General features: G+C 41.9%; 1 protein-coding gene across 6 annotated transcripts in view; it reads left to right on the top strand.

Annotated features, from left to right (window-relative positions):
• Positions 1-27,484, top strand: part of rims2a (regulating synaptic membrane exocytosis 2a) — a 143,899-nt gene that overhangs the window by 49,092 nt on the left and 67,323 nt on the right. For all 6 annotated transcript variants that reach the window (XM_008279175.1, XM_008279176.1, XM_008279174.1 and 3 more), the window contains one exon: positions 19,648-20,597. In XM_008279175.1, coding sequence (XP_008277397.1) covers positions 19,648-20,597 — 950 coding nt within the window. The remainder of the gene's footprint in view (positions 1-19,647; positions 20,598-27,484) is intronic.

Consider the following 27,484-nt stretch of genomic DNA (forward strand, 5'->3'; position numbering starts at 1 on the left):
CAACAAGTTATCTCAACAAAAACTTACTTGTTGGTTGAAACGTAAAATGTTTAGTTGGCCTCAAAATCCAAAAATCCAGTGGAGACAGTTGCCTTGAAATTTTGAGTTTACACAACGTTTTCGTTTTTACAGTGTAGTTATTTTGCACCCTCCACCTCCCTGCAACATCCCGTCATACCTCGCCCACGCTCAGCCCACCCTCAGCCCCATGGTATTGTACCCGGGTGTTGGCGGCACTCAGCAGCTGTAATTAAGCCGGCCCTTTATTGGTTTTGTCCTCGCCAAGGGAGATGTGCACAGGAAGAAGGGAGGCCCTGGTTTATTGCCTGGGCGTCTAAGAGAGGGGTTATTATGATTGCACGCTAGAGAGAGAAAGGGAAGAAGTGGATAGAGAGAGAGAAAGTGGAGAGAGTTGGAATGATAGAGAGACAGCGGTAGAGGCTGAATCGATATGCTCGACTCCTCTCTCCTCTCACCAAATCATATCTCAGCATCAGAGTGAGAGTGAGAGAGGAAGAAAGAAACAGAGAGAGAGGACTGGTAGCTAGCGGGGGGCTGTGTAGCCAGATAAACATCAGACTAATGTCCCTAGCTCCAGGCCTGCTGCCACTGCTGCTATTGCTGCTGCCCAGAGAGGGTGCTGAAATTGCCTTTGCGAAGGTTTGGTTACAGGTTGCCTCAGCATGGTTCCACAGAAACAAGTATGTATGATGTCACGCACAGGGATGTACATTGCATAGTGGTTCATCCAGCCAGAGTTCTCCGCAGTGAAACAGGATGAGGAAAGTAAAGAAATGGGCATAGAGCAACAAAGGAAAGACTGAGTACTTTTCAACAGAAATGCCAGCCTGTGCAGAGCGCTGACATCTGGGCTCTTTTCATGCTCACGGAGCGAGACTGATTCCTTCAAAGGCTGAATGGGCACGTGCGTGCATGCATTTGCGTGTGTGTGACCCTCAACCTTAACATGTCATTAATGGTTGAGTTACAGTAGGCATAGTGTCCTCTCAGAAAAACTGCATTTCTGTTGGTTCATTAGAGGCCACTGCCAGCACTGCCCCGGGTCCTTAACTTCTTCTCTTTCCACTGACTGATGGACTAAAGAGAAGGCTGCTGAGTGGCGTGAATGTGAGACTCAACTCCTCTGTGTGTGTCCTTGTGCTTCTTTGTGAGAGTCTACGTGGCTGCACTTGTATGCTCTTGTGTTTGAAGCCCCGTCCCTAGGAGGTTTTTCTTTCTTCTTAAAATGCCTATTTTTCTGCACTCCCAAGCAGATGTTAGATGTCATCTTGTTTTTAAATAGCTAAGAGAGAGAAGAAAAACTGCATACGCTACATGGATAGTGCTTCGCTTTCGACCATATGTCTTGATGTGTGATGCCATTTGTCAATGCCAGTAGCCGTTTACTAGTTTATAGACGGGTTAAACTTGACGCCCTTTGCTGCTGTACTTTCCTGTTAGTGTAGGACATAAGTGGTATGTCTATACGTACCTTATTCCACAAATCCTCCTCTGGCCTTGATGGTCAGTGGAGTCGTTAATTGAAAGCTAAGGCTATCTGCTCCTAAAGGTACTACGCAGCCTCATCATTCTTGTTTAATATTTGATTTATTGATTAAAGAGGCTTACAAGGTCAGACCTTTGGAAAGGTCATGAGGTGGACTTTCTTATCTAAATCTCTGCTATTCAGTGCAGTGAAGTCCATATGATCCAACTGAACAAACATTTAAAACTACACTGTGACTGAGACAGTTTGCATTAAATGGTAAAGGTGTATATGGAATCTATGTCTAATTTACTTTTAGTTTAAGGCTCTTAGGTTCTACATGTTTAGGTTTTATGTTCTAGGAAGTATGTTTCAGTATTTCGTGAGTCTCTCATTACTATCTCCACTCCACACACACGCTGCACATTTAGCCTGTTAGCATATCCACATGCATTGTTTCATGAATGGGAAATAGACTGGTTTACACATAATCCTGTTGCTGTACCCCAAATCCAAATCTTTTTCATGCTCCAATTTATTCAATTACCAAAAATACACTTGAAGAAGCCGTGTGATTAAGCAATAATGAAAAAGCTTAATCTAAACATCTGCGTCTATCCAGTCCATTGCTATCATCATCCGTCTCATCCCCAGCCCGTGCTCAAATCCTCTTTTGCAACACTGATGGTATTTCATAAGCTCAATGAGATTAATTATTTCCATATTTTGCAAACATTGCACCGTGTGTGTTGCTCCCCCGTCTCCCTGCACGTGTACAATTAGCTCAGTTCATTTGTGTTGCAAATGAGCCGGCCCTGACGGTGCTCGACGGCCTCCCTGGGCTTCTCCTGCCACGCAGCAGAGAGGAGAACCCAGCCGAGGAGTGATCAAAAGCCTCCTTCTCTGGCAGGCAGATGCTGAGTAAACACACAGAAGAAGAAGCTCCAGTAACTGTCTCTTCCCGCTTCCACTCCTCGCCTTCATTATTTTTGGAGTCTGCTGGCTGGCATTAATGAAACCCCATGTAATATTCATTTAATTCCCAGTGTTTACTAGTTCATTAGGTTTTAGGATAGTAGTTGATCTGATCTCCAGGGGTGGCGAGGACGAGGAAAGAAGCTGACTTTGAAGATTTTTCTCTTTTCACCAGCCGGGCTTCCTTCCATTTATTCAAATGTCTCTCTTGATCCTGTACTATTCACAGTCCTCTCCTTGCTTACTAAATTGTGTGGCACTCCTTTTCCCTCTACCTTACACTTCTGCCCCTCATTTATACAGCCATAGGCAAAGTTCATGGTTTTTAGAGTTTTTTGCAACACTACATTACAATTTAAACTCAGGTATGGTCATCATCTGTATGAATCATAACATAGTATAAATGAGCAGAGTGCCTTTTCCTAATGCTTCAAGTAAATCTATGAATCTAAGGGACAAAAGGTTGCCAAATGTGAGCCAGCTAATTAAAAAGATGAGAAATTGAGTTTAGGTTCACCATCTCCCTACAACCTGGGTTGAAGTTAACTGTCATAGATTAAATGTTTTCTTAGAGCAGGGCCCCTCTGGCCAGTTCAGCTCTCTGGATCACGGCATGTGTTACAGACGTTGTCTTATGCAATTACAATTAACCCAAGCAACCCTTTGGTCTGGGGCTCGCTCTGCAAAGGTCTGAACGTGGCTTCATCGATCGAGATGTTGACTTGTCAATGTCATTGAGTGCGGGAGAAAAGGTCTTTCTGCTGAGCACGGAGCGAGTGGCTTTTTCATCAGACGAAGAAGAGATGAAACTTTGGCACAAAGTTTGCATTATTTGTGGTTAAAGCTCCAATAGGTAGTGCTGCAGTCATGTTGGGAAATGTAAGCTGTATTTTTGCATCTGAGGGGGACTTGTACAGTCAGTTCTCAGTTCTGACATTGTTTGACAGTTCCTTGTCATTACTGAGCTTCATTTTCTCTACCTGGCAGTTATTGAACTCCCACTATCTGCATCTGTCTTGTATTATTGGAATGATTAAATTCTCTCCAGGCGGGAAGCAGCAGTAAGTAAGTATTCAAAGGGGTCACTGAATAGTAGAAAAATATCTCATAATCTGCTTAAGCTTTTAAGGTTCAATTAAATAACTGGAGGATCTCTTAATTTTTTAGACAGATATCTTCCGTCTATATATTCCTTTCTTGACTTTCACAAACCCTTCAACCCTCAAATTTAGCAGAACTGCACAAAGTTTCTTTGATCACAGCATGTGTGTGTGTGTGTGTGTGTGTGTGTGTGTGCGTGTGTGTATGCGCGTAGTGACATCTCTCAGACAAGAAAGGTGGTTCAGAAAGGAGGTCGGGAGGCAATGTCTTCCCATTATGCACAACTTCCTGTGTGCCTCCAGGCAAGCCTTCTAGCAGCCAGTGTGTTTGAGTTCAACTTAAGAGAGGCTTTGTTGGAAAAGGAAACAAAACAGAAATGGAGAAGATGGGTGGGAACAGCAATTTATTAATTTGAAAAATGCGCTGAAATTAATAGCATTTTCACTGAGTAACTGAGGGGGAGATGTTTCAACATGCTTTGCAAACTGGTCGTAGAACAGGATTGTGAAAATTAGATTGTCTAATGTGGTTGCTCCAGTGGAACCTATTGTATGTTCCTCCCAATATATTGCTTTTCTGCACTTTCTCAATTTTGTATGCCTATTTTGACACATTGTAAGACAAAGCCTGTGAGGCTGTGTCTTGTTTACTATATCGAACAAACACTTTGCTGTCGTTTTAAGTTCTGTCTTTTGTTAATTTATTGTAAACAGAACATTTTAATCTTTCCAAATGAGACCATCACATGGTGAATGTTTAAAACTAATTCACTTTGTATGCCGTGGGATAGCCTGGCTCTATGATGTGAAGTGTTTGCATGTTGCTGCTAGTTGCCTGGCAATCAGTACATATAAGAGTTTGTTAAGCTGGATCATACTGCAAGTAACAAACATCTTGATTTTATTATGCACAGGACTCAGCCATAGAGATGCAGCGGGGTAACTGAGCTGCAGTAGGTTCCCTTCGTATGGATGTAATTGGAGAGCACCTATGCCTCCGTTCCCTGGCAGTCGCTTCCTATTTAGACCTCCACTTGTGACAAGCCACCTCCAAGCTCTGAATTTGTAGGGAGTGAAGGAAATATGACTAATCCCACATATTATAAAACAAGGGAATTTCCAGCTTTGATCATCTCTCTTTTTGTACAAAGTTGACTTTCTGACACAGTTATGAAAATATGTTTTGGAAAGTGTCCCTGACCACACACACAGCTTTTACTACAATAATCTGTGCTATTATTATTATTAATTCATAAATGATGTGTTAAAAATAGCTGCTGTGATGGTGAACGTGATCTGCTCTGGATTGCTGGAGGCATTATACAGTGTGTACTGCTGTGGAACAAAGAACATTTTAATGGAAAAGCTGCACTCATGTAGGCTCCTTCTTGATTTACTTGTGTTTTCTCTTCATTGTGTAATTGGAACACTTACAATACAATGTTTCATCTGCCACAGAGTCTGAACACTGTCATGACATGGCACTCTATCCTAACAGTATTTTTTTTACTGTTTATAATGTAAAAGGCCTGCATCTATAAAGTATTTCTGCTTCTCAAAGACCTTCAGATACTTAGTATACCTTGGCAACAGTGTTGTAACAGTGTCCAGCTATTAACTGTCCAATCCACTCAGGGCATAATGTGTCCACATCCAGAAACTAGAGCCATTTGCTCTTATTCAGCTTCGGTGTCAGTACCAGTGGCGGCTGGTTGATATGAGGTGCTGATACAGTGCCCTCTTTCAATTAGCCTAGCCAGGGAAGAAAAGCTGTTGAACATGTTAAAAATAAATTAAATATATAAAAATTATTATAAAAGAAACTGTATAGTCATACTCTACACCTGTGAGGTGTGTCATTATTTGTTAAAAATTGGTCTTTAATGCACTTCATATGGTTCCCTAAGCTTTGGCAAGCAGGTGACCTGAGGCAGCTCTCTGATTGGTTGCTTCAGATTTTGTACTTTTGGTTGTAGCTATCAGTATTGTTTTTTTTTTTAACCTCATGTAGACAATTATATATATAGACAATTGCTGATGCTGTGTTTCTTGTCCACACCCACCATTAACTCAGCATCCTGACTCTCGTACCGCTCAGCAGCTCATTGTTTGACTGTAGAGGGTTATTTCTCAGTGAAAGCGTTGAGTTTCAGGATGGCACAGCCAACAAAATGTAAAAAAATTAGGTTTCATCCTTGCAAAACAAACACTGTTCATAATAAGCCTACATTAAACTAAATTCATAACTTTTTGGCTTTCCCAGTTTTGAATTGCGCTAAGCAATGGTTCACCACACCCTGCTGGTGGTACGTGGTTATAACACCTGTCAAATGGCTTCGTAATAATGCGTTTGTGACTGCCTGATGCTGCGATGGAGATAGCCATTAATTAATGTTGCAGGAAACACATTGGCAGGCTGCTAACGTTTACTGTGACAGTAGTTTGATTCTGAAGGAGCTCAGCTGCCTCGTCTAAAAAGATACAAAAAGTGAACGTAAAACTGATCAGGTGCAATTTTAGAATGTCAAATGAGTCCAGAGGTTTTGTGCAGAAATATTAGACGTGTATCTGTAATACTAGATGACGAGATCATTTTCTGTCTCCGTTTTGGCACGGGGAGGACCACTGTGGGAAAAGGCATGGCAAAGTGTTGTATGGGACAATGCAGGCCTAACCTTGAACCCAACATGATGGGCTTTTTAGCCTGGACCCCATCACCATTTATCATCAAACATTGCTCATGTGTGAACAGACCTCTTACTCCTTCTTCCCACAGACTGGATCACACTTCCTGCAACTTGTCAGTCTCCAGTGCACACACCCCTCCACACTGTTTAGTCTTGTTGGATATTTGGTACAGGGACAACTTGGCTGGCTGCCGCGTCGTGCCGTGCTGCTGCAGTCTTATCTGTTGACTATAATAGACTCAGAGGAGTTGGGAGCAGGGGGGTGGGGGCTGGGTATGGGAGGGCATATATATCTGTGTATGTGTGTGTGTGTGTGTGTGTGTTGGGAGTAGGGGGGAGTAATGGAGGGACAGACGTTAGGAGTCCAGACCAGCCTGGTCCGCTGCCGGTTTTCCCAAGAGGGTCATCGGTCCGTCCAGCCTCAGAGATGTTATTTTGGGCAGCCAGGATTATTAAAGCATCCTCTGACTCACCCTCAGCTCTTTTTCATTACCTCCTCACTTTCTGTGTAGCCAGACAGCCGAGCAGCGTCACTGCCTTTGATTTCAAATGCAGCTTGCTCACTGGAATGAAAAATGCATACTTAGCAGAACCAAGTTGAAATGCATGTGCGGAGTGAGAGTGTGTGCAATTACTTGTGTGTCAGAGAGAGAACAAGATGGGGAGACCGTGGCTCTCAAGACACTTTTTTTTTCCCCTTGCAGAACTACAACCCAGTGTCTGGTTACAATAGAATATGCCAGGTTATGAAATACCCTGAAAATTGTCAAAAGTTCCCTATACAGAGCCATATGTGAAATAAACATCCTACATGCCTTCTTGTTAAGCTGGAAAATCTTTGTAATATACTTGTGCGTGTTGAATACAAGTGTGAAACTGTTAATAGTTGCACTTCACTGTTTACTCATTATACGGTGCCTTCATTTCACCTGTGTATGCACGGCAGGATGATGCATCACTGCTAATTTTGAAAGCATTTAAAATTGCACCTAACACCCCTTGAAACCTTGTGATTTTGTTTTTTCTGACATCTAGTGGTTTAACTTTACCTTCCTGCAGTGATATAACAGTGCAATCTGGGGTGTGTCAGTGTATTGTGACATTAGTATTGGTTGCAGCTGTAGGTGAAACAACGCATTCATTTGCCTGCGACTGTTCCTAATACTGGATGTAGACAGATGTGCAACAGACTTTGAACTTTCAACCCGACAGGGCCACAAAACACTATTTTCCAGCCTGGTGTCAAATATAACACTCAGCTGTAGTCCGAATTAGAAAGACAAAGAAAAAACAGTCAATTTCTTGTCTTTGAAGATTTTGATGTTGAACTACTTCTATAAGGCCTTGACCATATTGCTGCATCATGCTAAACTGTACGGTGTATGATGCAAGAAATATATATTTAAAAAAAAAACAGCCAGGAATAAATGAAAATGGAGCAAAAATAAAAACTCGTGGCATCTGAATCTATGTGAAAAAGCTCTCTGTGTACCTTTAGTGGACATTCTGTGCATGCTGTAAACTAATAAAGGTGCACATATCTCTTTTCCCTGCCTCTCACAAAATTAATGTATTTTGGGCCTTTTACAAACATCCACTCACAGTTACTTACTGAAAGGCCTATTTTTCCCGGTAGACATGCCGTCGTAGCAGGAAAAGCACAAGGGTAAGAGCGACCTTAAGGAAAGTACTGTCTTTTGCAAGTGCCCTATAAGTCATGACAGTGTGACAGTGAGCCAGCGTGCACAACACCACGACCCTGAAACTGAAGCCGCAAAGTGAATTCAGCCATTATTACTTATTATTTACACCTGTATATTTCCTCTGTCACTGCAGCAACTCTAAAAGTCAGTCTATATTTTCTAAGCATGTACCACTTATGTGCACAATGTGGCACCAAAATCTTTATGTCTTCTCCAATGTAAGTTGACTCTTTTGGGAATTACGGACCTCAGGACTGTCAGTGCATCCCTCTGCCCTTCACACATAAGTCTGTTCTGTGTGCAGCTTTGGTGCAGTAGCTAGCTGGTTATGGTGGTTAGCATGTGAAGCTACCAAAATTGAGGTTGTGGGCTCAATCCCTTTTTAGGGCAGCAGCTGTTTTTTTTCCCCCCATGCTCTTCCTGCAGTGTCTCCTTCTCCATCAATTACGGTGTTTTTGTTGCTCTATATTCCTGCCTCCCTCGCCCCCCTGTCCACAGCATCAGGCGTGTTATTGTGTTCAAGGGTGTTCTCTCCCTTGACAGTCAGACACAGCTAAGTGCAGGGGCGGTTTCACTGTGCCGCTTTTAATTGTGTCCCAGATATGCTATTTTATTGATTCATACTTTGTAATGTGCATGCATGTTTTGATTCTGATGTTATATGATTGTTTGTATTTAGAATATAAAACTGATTTGTGTGTATCCTTGAGGCCTTGAAATAGAGAGAATCCTCAAAAATGACTTTTCATAGGGCCCCCATATAGGTAGAAACTGCCCTACTGAATTTCTTCAGTTAAAAGGCCCATAAACCCTAAAGAACTTAAGCTACTATTTATTCAGAACAAGTCAGAAGCTGCTTCTTGTTTCCCATATGTTGTCACACAGGGTATTATGTGGTTTCCTCAGAGGGGGTGAATAGGAGGATGGTGTCTTTCATGTGGTGGATGTTGCAGTACCGTCTGGTCACAGATGAACGCCAATCGCATGTATCGTCTTGCAGGTTCAAATACTTGGCAAAAAAAATGTTAATTACCCACCAGTGCTGTGGTGTTGATTACTTACAGGCCCTCCAGAGGACACCCCACCCCTTCACCAGTTCTCTGTGTTACAGTGTAGCTCTGTTCAAGTCAAGCTGAATTCAATAAGCATAATTACAGCCAGTACTCCTGCACTGCTCCAGATTTGTCCCAGCAAACCATCTGGATATTTCTAGGTGATTGCTTTATTAAATTCCAGATGTGATGTGCTTTTTTTTTTTTTTTTTTTTTTTTTGCTGTTCTTTGCAGTATGATAAAAAAAAAAAAAGTACACATGCTCTGCTCTTCTAACCTCTCTCTGTAGGGAGAGGAGAAGCAAGCGGCAGTGTAACAGTCCTGACTTGTAGCTAATCTTAATGGCATATTCTGCTGGGGCTTGGCCTACATAGAGTGCTAGCAGTGCCTTTTCTTAAAAAGGAGACCTAACAGGCGGTACAGTGCAGAAGATATATTAACCATACAGTGTATAAACATAGCATGAACACACACGGCACCGCTCGGTCTGCGTGCATGCAGGAGGACGGAGACTGTGTTGTTGCAGCCTATTAGCGAGCAGGCTCAACGTTGTACAAACGCTGTCAGCCAAACTGATAGATGTGGGGCTGCTCAACTTCTCCGTTCACTTGCTTGACACAAAACTTTCCACAAAACAGGGAGACAAAGTGAGGGGGTGGCTGCCATCTGCTACTGTGAATGAAACTGTGCTGTCGGGCATCAGGCTGTGTGCATGAGTGCAGGGGCTTATTACTTATTTACTTTCATTCAAAACAGAAAATTTCACAAGTTTATTGTAACGTTAAAGAAACAGGTCAAAAATTGGATTTAGAAGATATAATTTTTAGTGGGAATATTCTACACTTTATTGAAATTATTGTTCATTTAGATCAGTTATGTTGCATGATCCTGGTTTATTAAACTTTACTCAAATCTGTAACCTTTGGTGATTAATATGCTTAACTCCAGGTTAAATGCATGATTTGGTGTTTTAGTGACTTCCTTAAGTTATTGTGCATTATTTTATCAATTCAGTTCTTAAAATTTCAAGTGTTAAGATATGATTTACATTTTATATCTTTACTGTGTAACACACATTGCATATGCACTCCTGATTAAAATGTTAAGACCAGTTAAATAATTTAAATTATTTACATTTTGCACTGTTGGATCTTAGGAAGGTTCTAAGTAGAGCTTCAAAGTGCAAAAAGAAGAAATGGGAACAAGTGACCAAAAGTTGTGAGCAGGCAGTTTATTGAAAACAATAATTTAACTCAAATAGGCTGTTCATCAGCTGATCAAAAGTTTAAGACCACAGCTCAAAAAAAACCCCAAACCTCCTAAAACATAAATTAAAGTGTCAAAAACTGACTCAGTAATGAGTAGCTCCACCATTATTGTTGATCACTTCAAAAATTCATTTTGGCATGCTTGAAGCAAGTGTTTCCAAAAGGCTAGTGGGAATGTTGCTCCAAGTGGTGAAGATGGCTTTGTGAAGGGCATCCACTGTCTGGAACTGATGTCCATTTTTGTAAACTTCCCTTGCCATCCATCCCCAAATGTTCTCAATTGGATTAAGATCAGGGGAACATGCAGAATGGTCCAAAAGAGTGATGTTACTCTCCTGGAGAAAGGTCTTGGTCAAATGGGCATTGTGAATTGGAGCGTTGTCCTGCTGAAAAACCCAGTCATTGCCACACAGACGAGGGCCCTCAGTCATGAGGGATGCCCGCTGCAAGATCTCCACATAGCCAGCTGCTGTTTGACGAACTTGCACAACCTGGAGCTCCATTGTTCCATTGAAGAAAAAGCACCCCAGATCATGATGGCGCCCCCTCCACTGTGCCGCGTAGAAAACATCTCAGGTAGCATCTCCTTGTAACGTTGGAAGCCATCAGGACCATCAAGGTTACATTTATATATAGTATCTATATAATAGGTAACCATAAATGTGGTCGATGACAGTAAAGCTGTTACCCAAAAAGCACTGCTGTTATTTTAAAAAAGTAACTATAATTATCAAATTGCTTATATTAAATGTTGCAATCAAACAAAACTACACAACATAACAAAGCTGGCAGCTTTACATTGCGAGAGAGTAGATTTGATAGAAAAGTTGCTGGATAGCTTTACTGCTTCTGATCCATCTACATCACTGACATGATTGTGGATGCAGTAGAAGTTAAGTGCACCTGAACAGCAGTTCTTGAGGAGTTCTGGTGTGCAGGAGGTAAAATACACAGCAAAACCTTAGCAGGTGTGGGTGTACTGGGTGGGAGCACTTCTAAACAGCACCACAGGAAATTTTATTCCAACACAGAACAACAGCGGTTTGACTTTCTTCATTTTGTTTGGAATAACTGGTAAAAATACACATAGACTCCTCAGCTGGTATTATTTTTAAAAACAGTGATAGAAAGGAGTGTGGGGGGGAAATAGCCTGCTGCAGCGAAGCCTGTATGAGGCATTTATGGGACATGCTGTTATAAATACGACAAAATAAATAAATCACAAATGCAGCAGTACATATAACATTTTAACAAACATTCAGACTTCATCAGTGCCATTCATCCTCCACTATTGGTCTAAAGTCATCTCCTTGTCAGTCAGATGCTCAAAAAAACTGTGAGCCCTGCAGCCTACCTTCTTACTTGACTCTGTAGTAAGAAAACACCACTCTGCCCCCCCTCTTCAACCTGTCTTGGGAAACGCTGTGTCAACAACCCATCTTACACCTGCCCTCCCCGATTCCACGCTCCCCGTCAGTCAGCTGTCACCGCCGCCATCACAAACAGCACATAGTAGCATATCTTTAGTCCCAGTCAGAGCCCACCTCGTTGGGGGGGCGGAGGTGAGGAGAGACTGTGTGAATGGGGGAAACATGGAGATAGATGTGAAAAGTGTTGTGACAGAAGAGTGACTTTTACAACACCCAGCTACACACACCCACACTCATGTATTGAGTAGACTTATCTTAGAAATCTCACTCCATTTATGTCTCTGCCTGTTTTTTTTATTTATTTGATGCCTGAAAATCCACTCCAGAGATAAAAAAAAAAAAAAAAAAAAAGCATAAACCATGTGATTTGTTCAGTTTAAGTATCATAAGATCTACGGCTGAATGAGATTAGGTGAAACCCCCTCATCTGCTTGCGACTGGTGATAGATGTCAGCTCGTAATCAACCAAGGAATGTAATCCTTTCCGGCGGCGGACTGAGTGGCCGATGGGTTGGGCAGAGTCGCTGCTCGACCTCCAGTTGTGCAGATCACATGATGACGGTGTTAAACCCGAAAGTCAGCTTGCTTTCAGGCACTCAGAAGCCTTTGCAGCAGGGTCATAAACTGTGCCATCTCTTTCGCATCCAGCAGTGTGGCGGCGTTGCTTTGGATGCTGCAGACCGTCGAAAACAGAGCAGGAAATACTGACTCTCATTTGGATATTAGAGATTTCAGCTAAACTGCATGGTTGCCACAGGAATTTAAACTGATTTGGCTGCACTGGATAACGGGGATGGGGGCGGGGGTGGGTGGGGGACGGCATGCATTTCATTTGCACCGAGGGGCATCCCAAATTCACAGCGGCCGGCTGAGTCAGTCTTCGAGGGAAGAGTGACGCCGCATCTCTAAATGGACCATTAGAGGTGTTTTTCCTCTTCTTGTCTCTTCTCCGATCGCTCTCAGCTGAGACACGCACATTCAGCTTGTTTCTGCTTCTTCTTTCTTTCTGGTTATCTCTTTCCAATAGAGACCGCTCCAGGTTGTATTGTTGTCATTAGCGGCCCAGATTCCTTCTAAGAGGAGAGCTCTGCAACACGGCGCCACTCATTTGTTCTCATTTGACTTCTCTCCATTATACGGGAAGCAGAGGTGGCACCATCCCCATGTGGGCAGCGTTGCATTTTCACCTTGATTGCTTTTGGCTTTCTTATTTAACATGTTTCTCCAGCAGCAGCAGCAGAAGCAGAGCGGACGGGGCTGGTGTCACACACTCAGTCCGAAGAGCACTGCTGCAGGACTAAATGTGCTGCTGTGTGCAGATCTCCCATAGAAGTAAAACAAGGGTGTTTTTTGGTGCCGGAGGAGACAGGATTGGAAAAACAACAAGGGACTGGTCAAAAGGCTGTGAGCCAGCGCGAGGTAGTTTGGATCGGACTGGGCGGCTTTTGTGAACGGATTGTGCACAGAATCTCTTTGCGTGGAGCAGCCAAGCAGAGATTTGAACTGAGCTACATCCCAGGATTCAACGGGTACTTTCAGTAAGGCTGGTTATATCTCAGGATTTAGACTGTTGCAGTTTGGATGTAGAATGTGTGAAAATGCAGTATTTTAAATAGTTTATTTAACAGTATTGCAATTTATTTAATTACTATTAACATTAACATTTCATATCTATGGTGTCATATGGCTTGTCATTCACAGTTGATATATATGACTAAAACTTTAAAAAACAAGAATTAGCAGCTTGTAGCTTGAATGTGCAGTGGACTGCATTTGATTTCTGTACAATTACTTTTTTGTTGTTGTTTTTTATTGCAGTAGAACAGTGCAGTTGCTGTCTTTGTCTGGAGCATAATTGTCACAACAGTGCTGGAAAGCAGCAGTTTGATCATTGCATTTAGTTTTTTTTTTACGGCATCACAAAGAGGTTAAGGCTTAAGCTAATATCTGTGAAGTGCTGATTGAGGATGTTGTGGTGAGAGAGTGAGTTAGTGCGTGTCACTGCTGTGTACGCTAGATGCATCTAGGTGCCTACACATGCAGCTGAGAGCATGAAACCAGCAACATCTGTGAAAGGTTCATCACTCACTGAAAGCTTCCTCAGAATTATTGATCTTTGCGCTTGTGGCATTTCTTTGGTTTTAAATGGAATATAAACATAGTTTCCAAGCAAATGGATGTGGGAAACACATTGTCTGATTTACTATGGAAATCATCGAGAACGAGCCATATTTATTTATGTATTTTTTGGTTTGTTTATTTGCTTTGCTTATAAAAGCTGCTTCATCTTATATTGTTGTCATTGCAGTAGCTGTGAGAGGAGAGGAAAGGGGAAAGGCAGACACAATGAGACAGGGAGGCAAAATGAATCATATAATCACGAAACTTAATTAAGCTCGGTCATAATGCTTTACATTAAGTCTGCTCCGGAGCATTAAATCTATAAACTTTTTTGGACATACGGTGATTATCTTCTCTAAGCTCCCTTATAACAAAGCAACACAAGCAACCTGCAAGTGTAGTGGTTCCATTTTGGCTACAGGATGTGGCACTATTACTGCATGCCAGTCTTTATAATGTGAATTCAAGGCAGGTTTGTGTTATGCTCAAATGCATTAAAACCTTTTTTTTTTTTTGTTGATGAATTTGATGATAAATTACCATGAAAGCAATATTGAGCAAATAATTGATTTTCATTTTAGCCGACATTGTGCATCATTGCCTGTGTTTTTGTTTTTGTGTGCAGGGCGTTTAAGTTTAAAGGCTAAGACGTTCTAACTGAACAGTAGTTTGATCTCTAGTCTGTGTTTTCACATTTTTACAGAGTAAATAATAAATAATTACAGAGTTACAGAGTATAGGGATGCTGAATATAGTGGATGTTCACATGTATACACACACAGAGTGAGAGACTGACACAGTTAGACAATCTAGTCCATTTGCAGCCGGGGAACTGGGCTGTAACTGTGGATGTTTCTGATCAGATCCCGTCAGTAGGTCAGAGCAGGAACACATCTGATGAGGCAGAGTGGGACAGATTCACCACAGACAGACCCACTTCTCATTACACCACAGAGTATCAGGGAATTTCACCCATTGTTTGTTTTTTTTTTGTTTTTTTTTGTGTGTGTGTTGTGTTGCAGAAAATAACATCATGTAAAGGTTTTATCATTGCGAGCATGTCGGGTCATTTCTAATCTTTTTGGGTCGCACTTTTTAATCTTTCAGGGCCATAGTGTAATCCCATGATTTTTGTGAGCCATGGATTTGATACATTATGCTGCTTTTGATAAGGACAGTGTACTTGAAAAAGATGATTATAACTGGAATTACCTCCAGAGCACTGGAGGTATATAAGGCTGTGATGTCAGCAAATGCCATGTTAACACGACATCTTAGCGATGTCAAAAATCGTTCGACCCGAAAAGGACATCCTTGTCATCAGTTTCACATATTTAACTCTAACCTTCCCTTCACTGTGTTAGGTTAAAAACAAACAAACAAACAAAAAACTACAGATATCAATCGTATAGCAAAGCCACCATCACCTTCCCTGAACTGAATCTTACTGTCATCGCTGTCCTTGTCTGTAACTGGTCATGCAATGTTACAGCAGAGGATATCTATAGTTAGCTTAGAATTGGGCAACATCAGCAACAAGGGCTGCTGTTATTCCCACAGCGGGAATGCATAGAAGCCCTGCCCTGTATCCCCATAATGTACCGTGCAGACAGTGTACATGCCTCTCTATTGTTGGCCTGTTAGGTTGATTCACTGCTCGTCGATTTGCTGTGCACCACGCTGCCTGTGCTGCGACGATGCCGGTGGTGACATCACGCACGAACCGTGCAATATAAGGGAATGTGATGGAGGGAGTATGTCGCTGTGTTATTCGTGACTCGATCATTGCAGCAGCCAGGCTCCTGTGCAGCGTCACGAGCATCATAATCCCGTGGTGTCCCATCTTGCCTCTTCATGCTTGAGCCTGACAAATATGATGCTGAATGCACCATGCACACCAGCTGTACCTTTAGCTACAGGACACTGGCATCGACTGTTCTATATTTTTTTTTGCTTCCTCTAATTCACATTCACTGCTGATGGTACCTCCTTTCCTTTTTTTCACATTTTGTTTCTCCTTTATTTATCTCTGTATGTGTCACTTGAGAATGGAATGCACATCCAAGATCAGCAGAGTGTGTCATGGCAGAGTTGTGGAGAGCTCAGAGGTATATGCAGAGAGGCTATCACAGTAGCAGCAGCAGCTGGAGTATTGGGGGAATATTGCACACTCCAAAATTTAGTGCTGCGCCACTGCTCTGTTGTATATATTGAAGGCTGGTTCTGCACAGACAGCATTAGCATCATGATATGGATGCTGATCGAGTAGAGCAGCGTTGCTAGCTCGCTTGCTAGCTGCCATAGACATTTCTCTGTTTGGACAGGAAAAACATACAAGGCTAAATGGGAGCAGGGAAATGTGATACTTGTGTCAAGATGAGTTAGAGCTTGTCAAAGGGCAGTTTGTTAATGTCTGTTGTAGTTGCTACGTGCATCTACTATGTGCATGTGTGTGTTCTGGGTGTAGCATTTCAAGACAACATCCCAGAGAGGACATTAGCCTGAAGCCCCGAGGACATCCTGAGAGCACAAAGTAAAGCGTTTCTTAAGCAGCCAGTGCAGCCCACAGCCACAAAAACACACAAGCACACACATAACACACACACCTCCCTGATCATCAAATCACTATAAAGAAACACTTCTCGTGCACACATCACACACTCCCTCTCCCTCCCTCCTTCTCTCAGTCACAGCGCCTGTCCCCTACTCCAGCATATAATTTCTGCTGCCGCTTCACTTTGAATTTGTGAATGAAGCGCCGCTCATGTAGTGTCCAGGAGCATCTCATGAATAATGCAGCAACCCTCATGTGTTTTTCTCAAGCGTCGTCTGAATCACTAGTGCGTTAGGATGCTCAGGTGGTAGGAGGCATTTGTTTTGATGTGAAACAGAAAGGAGAAGTCACATGTGTGATTTGGCTGCATTGCAGAGACTCAGAATGGCATTTTGTCTTTCTCTAGGTCTTTCTTATAAATAAGGGTGTGTTCATTAAAGTGCACATCCATTAGAGTCTTGTTGTGGCTCCTCTTCATCTTTACTGGTATGATCGCTCCAGTGTTTTGCTTCTCACTTCTGAGAAATCGCTCATGAGTCGAATGGTCTGGGGCTAATGCTGTCACTTTGTTTATCACAGATTTGCTGTTGATGAATGTGATATAGTAGACGGTGGCATTTTCTTTGACTGTTTGGCTGTTTTGTCTTCCTTGGACCACTTTTGGTTCTTTTTTCATAGCAAAAAACATTGCTTAAAACAGATATGTCAGAATTCCCTTTTCTTTGAAATACATGCAAACTATGATATTATTTGAAATGCACTAACAGTTCTTGATGGCCGAAGTGGAGAAAGTCGACTCAGAGACAAAGCAACAGGAGCAGTCACTTTATTGCTGTATGCTACCTATACATTCAGTAGAAAACCAGGTCAACACTGGCATACTACTAGACAGATTGATAATTGGCTAAGAACTGTGTAGTGCTGCCCTATGGTGTTAATTCTCACTATCAGTAGTACAAGCAAGCCTTTAGTATTGCAAGTAATTTAATATTAAAATATTACTGTTAGCTTTAATATGAAAAATACTGGGGAGTTAATGGAACATTTAAAGCAGCATTAATTGATTTTTGACCACTTATTAACACAACATTGAGATTATCACCTTATAAAGTTGTTGCATTTGCACACGGTTGCCTGCAAGTCCAGTGTTCATGCAGCAACACCAGTGTCCATGTGGGTTCATGTTTGTGTCCATCTGTTGAATCTGACATATGTAATATTCATACATCTTTTAGCTCTGTTTTTGTTTTGCTATTCTCTACCTTCTATATTAAGTAAAACTTGCTTTTATGTACTTGCATTGCTGGAAAGCACATTTTGTGCTGCACTACTGCTCAACTTCTGCCCCTCTCTAACAGCCCATATTTTAACTGTACAGCAGTTCATGAACTGTACACAGTGCTCATTCATCATTCTGTCTCTCCCTAGAGCTGGCACTTCACTTAAGTGAGATTATTCAGTGTTCAACATAGAAACTCAACACAGGGAACACAAAAAGCATCTTTGCCCACACGTGCCTTAACATAGTGCTTATATCTATTGTGCCGCACATCCATTATGCTCAGACTAGCCTGAATGGTCTGTGATCCAGTCGGCAGGGGCCAAACCTCCACTGTCCTCTTCAGTGAATCAGCCAATCACACATGAGGAGTCCTTACCTTGGCCAGTGAGCAAGGCTGGCAGCAGTGATTTATGAAACCCTTGGAAATTTATGGAAAGTTGTCACGTACAAAATTAAGGGGATGCTTCACAGAGCTTTTTCCTCACCAAAATGTCATTATTACTTTGGAGGAAAAGTGGGAGAAATGTAGGAGAAAAGTGGCTTATGAATAATTGATTCTGAACAAAAGAATAAATGCATTAATGTACAGTTAGCATCCTTCAGGCTTTTTATCCACTTCCTAGCTGGTTTCCTTTCTGACAACCAGACAATGATAAAATGATTGACAGCCAATTTGGAAATATGAGGGTCCTGACTGTAACCGTACTTGAAAATAACCTTTTCAACTATTTATGCACGATTTTCAATATTACTCGCCATTTGAATATTTCACTTTTATTCTATTGTATTTATTCAAGTACAGGATGCATAATTTTAAAGAATGTTTGATGCAGAAGATATAAGTGAAGGATGAGTTAAATGATTTTATTGTGTGCCGTTCCTGTTAGTGTATGTTGTTCCTTAATCTTCTGTCATTAGATGTTTTCTCAACAAGGAATAAATTCTGTCAGAATTATACAAGTTGTCATTGTATCGCCAAATCCATCCACGTTTGTTGTACTGTGCACACAAATACAATAACTGAACCTCTTAATCATTTATCAATGCACTACTCTCTGCACTCTGATGTTTTTTTATATCTCACTGCTTGCACACAGTCACATAGTATATTCACGCAGTTATTTAGAAATACAATCAGGTCATGTCTGGGCAGCAGGTTGTATTGTTAATCTTGAGCTATCCTGTTGTTTCTAATTTTTTTAAGCTCTTATTTATCAATAACATACTCAGCTATCAAATCAAAATGAAGAATTGCCCCTGTCGCCAAAAGAATCAAACATTAGATACGACATGCTCTGTTTGGAGACTGGGCTAATTAAAAAGTCAAACACCATTTTTGGGGTGGGTGTTTGCTTTTGTAATGTGAAAAGCTGCTTTTGTATTTGCAGGATCAGGTTATGGATCTGGCTGCATTACATGTCATACTGTTTAACTGAGTCAGCTCAAGAAGTTAGTTTACCCTTGGAAATAGTTGCTGTAAAATGTAACAGTTAAACCTAGTTGCATGCAAACTGTGCTAGAAGGAGAGCATTAGTCAGCCATGTTATAGAGCATTTAGTCTCTTGCACTTGCAGTGAGAGGAGGGAGTGGTGCTGCATCCTGCCATTTAGTCCCATTTTTCTCTCTCTTTCTGCGTATGTGTGTGTGACAGTGCAGGCTTTCATCACGTTTTGACAGGAACTAAGACCTATGCAGTGCAGGGTAACGCAAAGAGAAGCTCAGTTACAGACAGCAGAATAGCACAGGGACGTAAAAAAACACAGTAAGACTGTTATCTGATTGAGCACTACATTTCCACAGTAAGCTCACCAACATGCTTATGAACATGCACACACAATCGTCAGTTCTTTTAAACTTTGGATTATTATCAGGCTCAGAATTCAATCTTGAGAAAATGTATATTTTATATTTAAAGATCAGAGAACATCCAGTTCAAAGTGGACTGGCCAATAAATTCCTCTCTTTTGTTCCCCTCTCTTTGATCCGCAGGAAACGAAGCCCATCTGCATCCAGGGATCCAAACCAAAAATACGACCAAAGGGAGGGGGGCGACCACTCACAGTATGCCCCGACGGACGGCGGCATGCCCAGATCACCGTCCGACTATGGGGATGGGGACCCTCGGCGGGCTCCGCGGGGCCCACACATGTACCCAGATGTTGATGCAATGCGGATGGGCTACCGGGACCGGCGGGGCCCCGGACGTTGGCACTCCCAGGAATACCCACTTGACCAGGAGCTAGATGGACCGCCCAGTGAGTATGACCTCCAACGGCAGCGGCAGGAGGAGTTCCAGACGCGCTATCGCAGCGACCCCAACCTGGCACGCTATCCTGTTAAGCCACAGCCCTATGAGGAGCAGATGAGGATGCACGCTGAAGTGGGCCGGCTGAGGCACGAGCGTCGCCACAGTGACGTCTCCCTGGCCTACACGGAGCAGGATGACCCCGGCCCAATCCGGCTGTCCCGCCAGCATCTCACCGAGCGCCGGCCGCCCATGGTGGGACAGCGCTCCTACTCTGTCGATCGCTCCTCCCCAGGTCCTATGGGTCCCGGCCTCGGTGGCCACAGAACCTCCAACCACAGCCCACCGACGCCCCACCGCAGCCCCGTGCTGGGTGACCGGTCGGGGGACCTGCGAAGAGGAGACCTGGGCGTAGGTGGGGATCCCATGAGGAGGCAGCAGCATCACTTGGACCCCAGTTCAGCTGTCCGCAAGACCAAGAGAGAGAAGATGGAGAGCATGTTGAGGAATGACTCTCTTAGCTCAGACCAGTCGGAGTCGGTGCGTCCACCACCCCCCAAGCCCCACAAAACCAAAAAGGGAGGGAAGATGCGGCAGGTGTCATTGAGCAGCTCAGAGGAGGAACTGGCCACCACACCGGAGTACACGAGCTGTGAGGATGTGGAGATAGAGAGTGAGTCAGTCAGTGAAAAAGGTAGGTGCCACCACACCAGCAGCCTCGCTCTGTCTGCTCTCTTTTTGCTACTTTGTCTGTGTATAGATAGGTTTATTCAAGCATTACTGTAGATTACACAAAGGCAAACTTCTCAGATGTTTTTTTCTGTGCAGTTGAAAGCCATGTGAAGCCATCCTTCTGTAGTGTTACTGACATAATATTTTTGTTTAAAAAGAGACTTCATTCGATTATAATTTAATTATTGTTGCTGTCTTTTGTTGATATTGATTCTTTATGCAATTGTTGACTCAGATGCTGTATAACCTTCAGATTCCCCAGTCTCCAGTCTATATATGTGCTGTGTGTGTCTGTACCTTTATATGTGTATTTTTATGTGTTGGGCTCATTATTTTTTGTTTAAAAGAAACCCTAATGAATGCTTATTTAGTGTTTTTCTTTTTAAAAATAAATCTTCAATCGAATAAAAATATTAATATTAGAAAAAATTGGATATAAATCTGAAAAAGAAATTTCTTGTGCATTTTTTTTCTCCACAAAACAACACTGGTACATAATTAGCATGATTCTCTTTTCCGTTTCTGTTTTCTGGGCTATTAACTTTTTGAAGGACTATATTTACTGTACACAGTAATTACTTTTGCCGAAATACACAAGAGCCTTTATGTGTGCATAGTAGTCTTTTACTTTCCTAAAATCCCAGCGCTTTAAGTGAAAATCTTTAAAAACTGAAAATGATGAGCCTTGTGTTTGTGCAAAGCACTGCAGCGTTTTCTGTTTATTATTAACGAATCTACTCTAACAGCGCCGGTGCCTTTGAGGAGGAGGCTTGTGCACTCATGAGCCAGTCAGATGTGTTTCACTGTGGATGGGTGTTTATGTGTGTGTGTGTGTGTGTGTGTGTGTGTGTGTGTGGGTGTAATTTTAAATGAATGTAGCTCTACTGCTTTCAAGGCTTTCTCCTTTTTGCTGCTGTGCTGTGGCACACTTTTGCCAGGTCCTTCCACAACTGTTTCACATGATCAGTCTGTCCTAACAGGCAGTGTTAGATAACAGACATACTGAGGGAAATGGGGAGAGGGCTGGCGTGTGGGTGTCTAGGAAAACAAGGTGAGCTGAAGTGGATAACAGTAGCATTTGTTGGGTAGTTTTATGTCATCACTCCAGCATAAATGAAGGTAATATAGGAGCAGAGTGTTATGGTGTTTATATGTGTTCCTGCAGCATACTGTACCTCCACTGTCTTGATTTCATTATATCCATAGAAAGTGGCAGTAGGATCATGATTTATTCCACTTGGGAAGCAAGCAGAAACTGATTGTAGTTTGGGTCTGCTCACAGTTTACTGACCCACGTAGCAGTTTTAGGTGTATTTACTGCAAGTTCTACTGTTAATTTTTGTAATTAGGAATGCCAGTTTTATGCCAAAAACTGCCAGTAACCAAAGCTTGTTTAAACATTAAAACAATAATGTGAGTGTAATTCTCTGCACAGTGGGTCTAGTTTATTATAGTGTACCAGTATCATCTCTGTCTCGCTTCCCTTATGGTTTTGTTTATCTCTTGGAGACACATAGACGCATACTTGCCCAAGCAAACAGTCAGACTGACTGAATTAAATGCCTTTTTGCATAAAATCAACATCAAAAGCAGTTGTTTAGGTTGTTAGCTTCCTGACTGCTCCACCTGGTTGACAGTTGTCGTAATTGCAAATTGATTTTGGTGTCAAACCTGTAATTACAGAGGCCTTTACTTTTAGAAATGTTAAAAGCACCAAACAAAAAAAAAGTGAGAAGGAGCAGTCAGTTGCCTCCACATAAACAGAGGAATAAAAGATAGAAAAGAGGAAAGTACAGTAGCACAATTTTGCTTTTGTCAGTAACGCTACACCAAAGCGCCTGCCACATGCTAGAAATGTTTAATGTAGAGGGGAGCAGAGGAATTCGGTTGGCCTGCGCTGTTATGTAACTGTTCTCAACAGTAAGAGAAGCAGCCCAGCACCAGCACTACATTATTGATGTGGGAGTTTCCAGGTTTACAGGTAGCCATGGAACAAAAAAAAAAGAGAGAAGGAGTAGGCTGTTTTGAGGGTCAGAGTTTTTGTTGTTTCTGTCTGCGTCTGTCTGCCTCCTCCACAGGTCAGCCTGTGTAGGAGCGAGAAGAAAAACAAAGGAAAGAGTTGAACTATTGACCTGAATAAGTATAGCTTTCCATGTTAGGTACAGAACATCCTCAGACAACAAATTATGTGGACCTACCTGTGTTTGGTCTTTATTTAGTTGTTGCTGTTGTCATTTATTTAATTATAATTGGCAGTTTCACCATTATTGCTATTAATATTTATTAATTACAGCTCTTGGTGCATTGAGGCAGGCCAATAAATGGTGCAGAAAATTCCACTGAGTTGTTATTTCAAAGCAGAGTTTTCTTGTTGTCAAAGTAGGTTTAATTACTATGTAACAGACAGAGAGGGGATTCAAACTCAAGACCCCAGGTTTAGACATTTGGCATTACGGTGTTAATATCATCAGTATGTAACTGAAATAAACAGCTACAAACATGAAATCAATCAGATGTGGCAGCACACTGAGTTTACATATGGGACAAATTAAGTCTGCGACACAGATGTATTGCAGCTGCTGTAGAGGACATTTATACTCACCAGGTGTGATAAAAGACAAAAATAACAACAGCAAAAAAAACAAAAAAACAGTCTGAGCAGCTAAGTGCTTCATATGTAACTGCACATGAAACCAGAGCAAGAGACGGATTTAAAAGAAGGCAGAATGCACTTTTTGGCATGAACCCGTCAGTGTCTTGGGGTTGTGTGCATTCAGAGATAGGTGTGCAACAGCAGGCTAAGCAGGGTGCATGTCATGCCCACAGATCTCTGACACCTGGAGGGGGCTTCTGAGGAACGAGGAGGTCTTGGTGGGATGAGAATTGGGGGGGGACTGGAGACGAGAGGGTAAGCCAGCTATAATGGGCCAGGCTTGTGTCTGGGAGTGCTGGAGACTGATTTATTGCGATGGTTCTCTCCCTGTGTTTTCCTCTTTATTGATTCCCCTGACATGCAGTCTCATAATAGTGCCGAACATACAGAAAAGGAGAGGATGGCTGGCTAACTACAGCAGACAGGTGGACATTGTGCAGTGACAAGCTAAGTTACATCCTCATTAATAGCTTTCAGGATCAGTTTTTGCACCTCTGTGAGTGTACTGGGTCTGTGCACTAGATCTTTAAAAGATAGTCTTATTAATTTAGCCTTTTTTTTTTTTTTAACCCGAAAGGGCTAATATTTGTGTGTTGTGCATAAAAATGTAGGCCGTAGTTTGCCCTTTTATGTTGAATATGAGTTACTGCTTTAAGATTTGCCTTCGCCAGGGCTTTAACATGATACTGTACCTTCCTAGCATGGCGACTATGTTTAAACATACACTGTTTCACCCCTGCCTCTTTTCTGCTCTCACCCCTTGAATTGTAGTAAAAACAGCATCAATAATTAATGATCCAATTAATAGTTTACACTGGTTTTTATTGAGCCGTCAAAGTGATGGAGAGCCTGCTGGTGGTGAACTCCGCCACTGCCTGCGCTCTGCCTTCGACCTGAATCAGCACTTTGCGGGGCCTCGGAGCCAGGGCGAAACGGCAGGGCTGGGCGCAGACTGCTGATGCTCACAATTTATGGCCGTGATGAGTTTCCTGCTCCCTGAAAAACCACACAGTGCCTTGCTGGGGATCAGTGCCCAATTGTGGTGTGCCACTGTTAATAAAGCTTCGGGGGAAAGAAGGGGGAAAGGCTGTACGTGCCTCCATGCTGGCAGCCTCTCAAATTCTTTTTGACAAACATTGAGGGTGGGCTGGACAGGTGGAGGTGGAATTGTGACAGATGTAACCTTGAGATAAGCTATGTAGTGTCTAAATTCAGCTCTAAAATAGCACATACATACAAATGCTCTAAATTTCTCTGGAGCTAATTGACATTATGTGTTGCTTCCTTCCTCTTCCTGGTCCTAAATGAAGGCCTTGAGCTGTTTTGACTATTGCGGCTATATTAGGCAAGTGACTTGTTCAGTGGAGAGTGTGTGCCACACCGGACTGTACTCTGGTGTTATGCTGCTGACAGAAAAGCAGCTGGAAGGCAAAAGGGGTAATCACTGTTGTCAGCTGTTGGTTAGAGGGTCACAGAGGCCAAAGCCTGTCTGGGGACATCCATAATGTTTTATCACAGTGCATAACTGTGTACAGTAAGTAGTTTTAGCACTCCCTTAGTCTGGTGGATGGATAGCGATAGCAGAGGGACAAAAAAAAAAAAAAAAGGAGTGAAGTTTGGTTGTTTGGCTTAAATTGACCTTGTAACACAGTCATAGCTCTTTACATGAAGACAACTGTAGGAGTTGAAATTTCATTGGAGAGCTTTTAACTCAGATATTATTAGTAAAGGGCAGGTATTGAAGATCCTTCATTTCAGCATCACCTAATATACTCATTGTAATACAGTAATGTGCGTTGTAAAAAAGTGAAAGTATACTACTGCTACAACTATATTACAAAAAAAGCCCCCAATTTTTACAAAGCAGCACTGTTATCAATATGCCAGATGTGGATTTACCAAAGGATAATTCCAGTTTATTATGCCTTTTCTTTCATTTTCATATTTTAGGAGAACATTCCCAAATCATTTCATTGCTAAAAAGAAATCCTCCAGAGCAAGAAATATGGCCGCTCAGACAGTCAGACAGGGTTTAAACAAACACCGTCAAGTTAGTCAAAATTGGGTAGCTGTGGCCCAGAAGGAAAAGCAAATTAGTTGTAGTTTGGTGGCTCAGTCCCTGGTTGTCCTGTCCACAAGCCTGTTGACAAGAAACTATAACTTAAATCGCTCCACATGGGCAGATAAGTGCAACGGAGGATTATTTGTGACATTTCTGGCTTTATTTACTCACTGTGAAGCTATGTTTATACAGCCATCTTCTTCCTGTGTCTTTTTTTTCTATATTGAAAATCCTCTTTACCCTCGTATACTCCAGCCCCCCCAACACCTCCTCCTCTACATCCAGAAGCATATGCAGTCTATTTTTATTCCTCTCCGTCAGAGTTCCCTGATTTCCCTGAGATTGAATCCTTAGCCAGATAATGCTTGAAGGAGGCCTGTCATGTATAGATCCATTAGGTTTTACAGCTCTTTGCAGGGGAAGTGAAGTGTGGGAAATGTGATGTATATGGCTCCAGGAATGCACAAGTGCAGAGTTTTCATATGACCTTACCTGTGCCTGCGGGCCTGTGGTTCACTACTGCCTATATACATACATGCATACATGTAAGCACAATTGAAAGACTACTGTGTGCTAAATGCCAGTAAGCATTAATTAAGGGTTTGTTTAAGTAACCCCATGTCATTCTATATGCGTTAATAATAGCAACTTAATTTCAATTCATAATTTATTTCATTTCTTTGCATTGTAAAATGACTTGCCAGTATGAGTGAATACCCGTTGCCTTTTCATAATTGGATGTTAAATGCAAAGTATGCTGCGAACCAAGGTCTCTGAATAAAGTAGTGACCAGCCGGCGTCTCAGCAGTCAGACAGCAGTATTTCACTGATAACTGAAAAGAATTCTCCAGAATACTGTTTTGCTCTGTCTTTGAACTTTCAGCCCTCTTTAACTCCAAACTGCTCTCCACTGAGAATCTCAGCTCTACCTTTGGATTCAATATTTTTCCACTATTTTTAATTAGCTTGGATTTTTAAGCTTCTTAATCAACTTGAAAGTACTCATCATCTCGCTGCTGTGTGCATCCACATGGGAGAACAGGGCAAATCCTGTAGAATGACAAAGTTGATTCTGCAGACACAGTTTTTCACCAGCGAGCTGATATGTGTCTCATAAGATAATTGTGTCTACTCTTTTTTGGCTGCTTCTTGTGATGGAAGCATCACATCTTGAGTAAGACAAAAGATAACAGGTCATTATTCCCCCATTTCACAGGTCTAACTATCTCTTCCTCTCTAGTAAAAACCAAAGAATTGCCCCAGAAACCTCCATCCTGTAATATCATTGTAGCCACTCACCTGTTTTTCTCAAGGCTGTATGTCCACTGTTGCTACTACAGAAGTTGTAATCAGAGCCTCATCTTTAAAAGCTCTCCGTGGTGCACTTTAGATTGAGGTCAGTTAAGCCTGTGTGGCATTGCAATCTGAATCCCCAGTTAAACACATTAGAGATCTGCCCTGCTCCCCCTACAGATGCAGCTACTGTAAGATAAGATAGCAGCATGCTGACTTCGTTTCAGCAAAATATAAGTTGGAGTCTGCTGATGTCAAACAATAGTCTATCCAGAAAGTTTCTGAAGATTGTTGTTTGTATATGAAGAGAAAAATAAAGAGGGAATGTCGAAAGATTTGGCTTATTAGCCTTATTTTTGATGTAGTACTCCTCTTTGAAAGTGATTTTATTATTCAGGGCCTGTGTTATGGTTACAGAAAATTACACAGTAGCCTTTAGGTTCCCAGAAAACTGTTTGCATTTCGTGATAAGCCAGGCAGATTTTTATACTAATGATTTTATCTCGCTATCAGTTTAGTAAGTAGATAATGAACAAAACAGTAGCCACATCTGTTAAAGTTACACTTGTGTGAAATTACACTTCTGCTCGTATCACCTATAGATTAGGGACTTAATTTTATTTATTTTTTTCAATTTTAGACTGGAATAGCTAATGTCTGTTTTAAAACACTAGAAAAATAGACATTGTATGATAACTGATATATTATCTCAAATTTAAAACCCCAGTTTCCATACCAACCGTTCCTTTATTTTAAAGTGATGTTGATCCTTGGACCTACTCTTCATCCATAATCACACTTTACTTTTGTGTCGAGCAAGATGTTCAAAAAAAAAAAACCT

Source organism: Stegastes partitus, unplaced genomic scaffold, assembly GCF_000690725.1.
Source record: "Stegastes partitus isolate 25-593 unplaced genomic scaffold, Stegastes_partitus-1.0.2 Scaffold146, whole genome shotgun sequence".
NCBI lineage: Eukaryota > Metazoa > Chordata > Actinopteri > Pomacentridae > Stegastes > Stegastes partitus.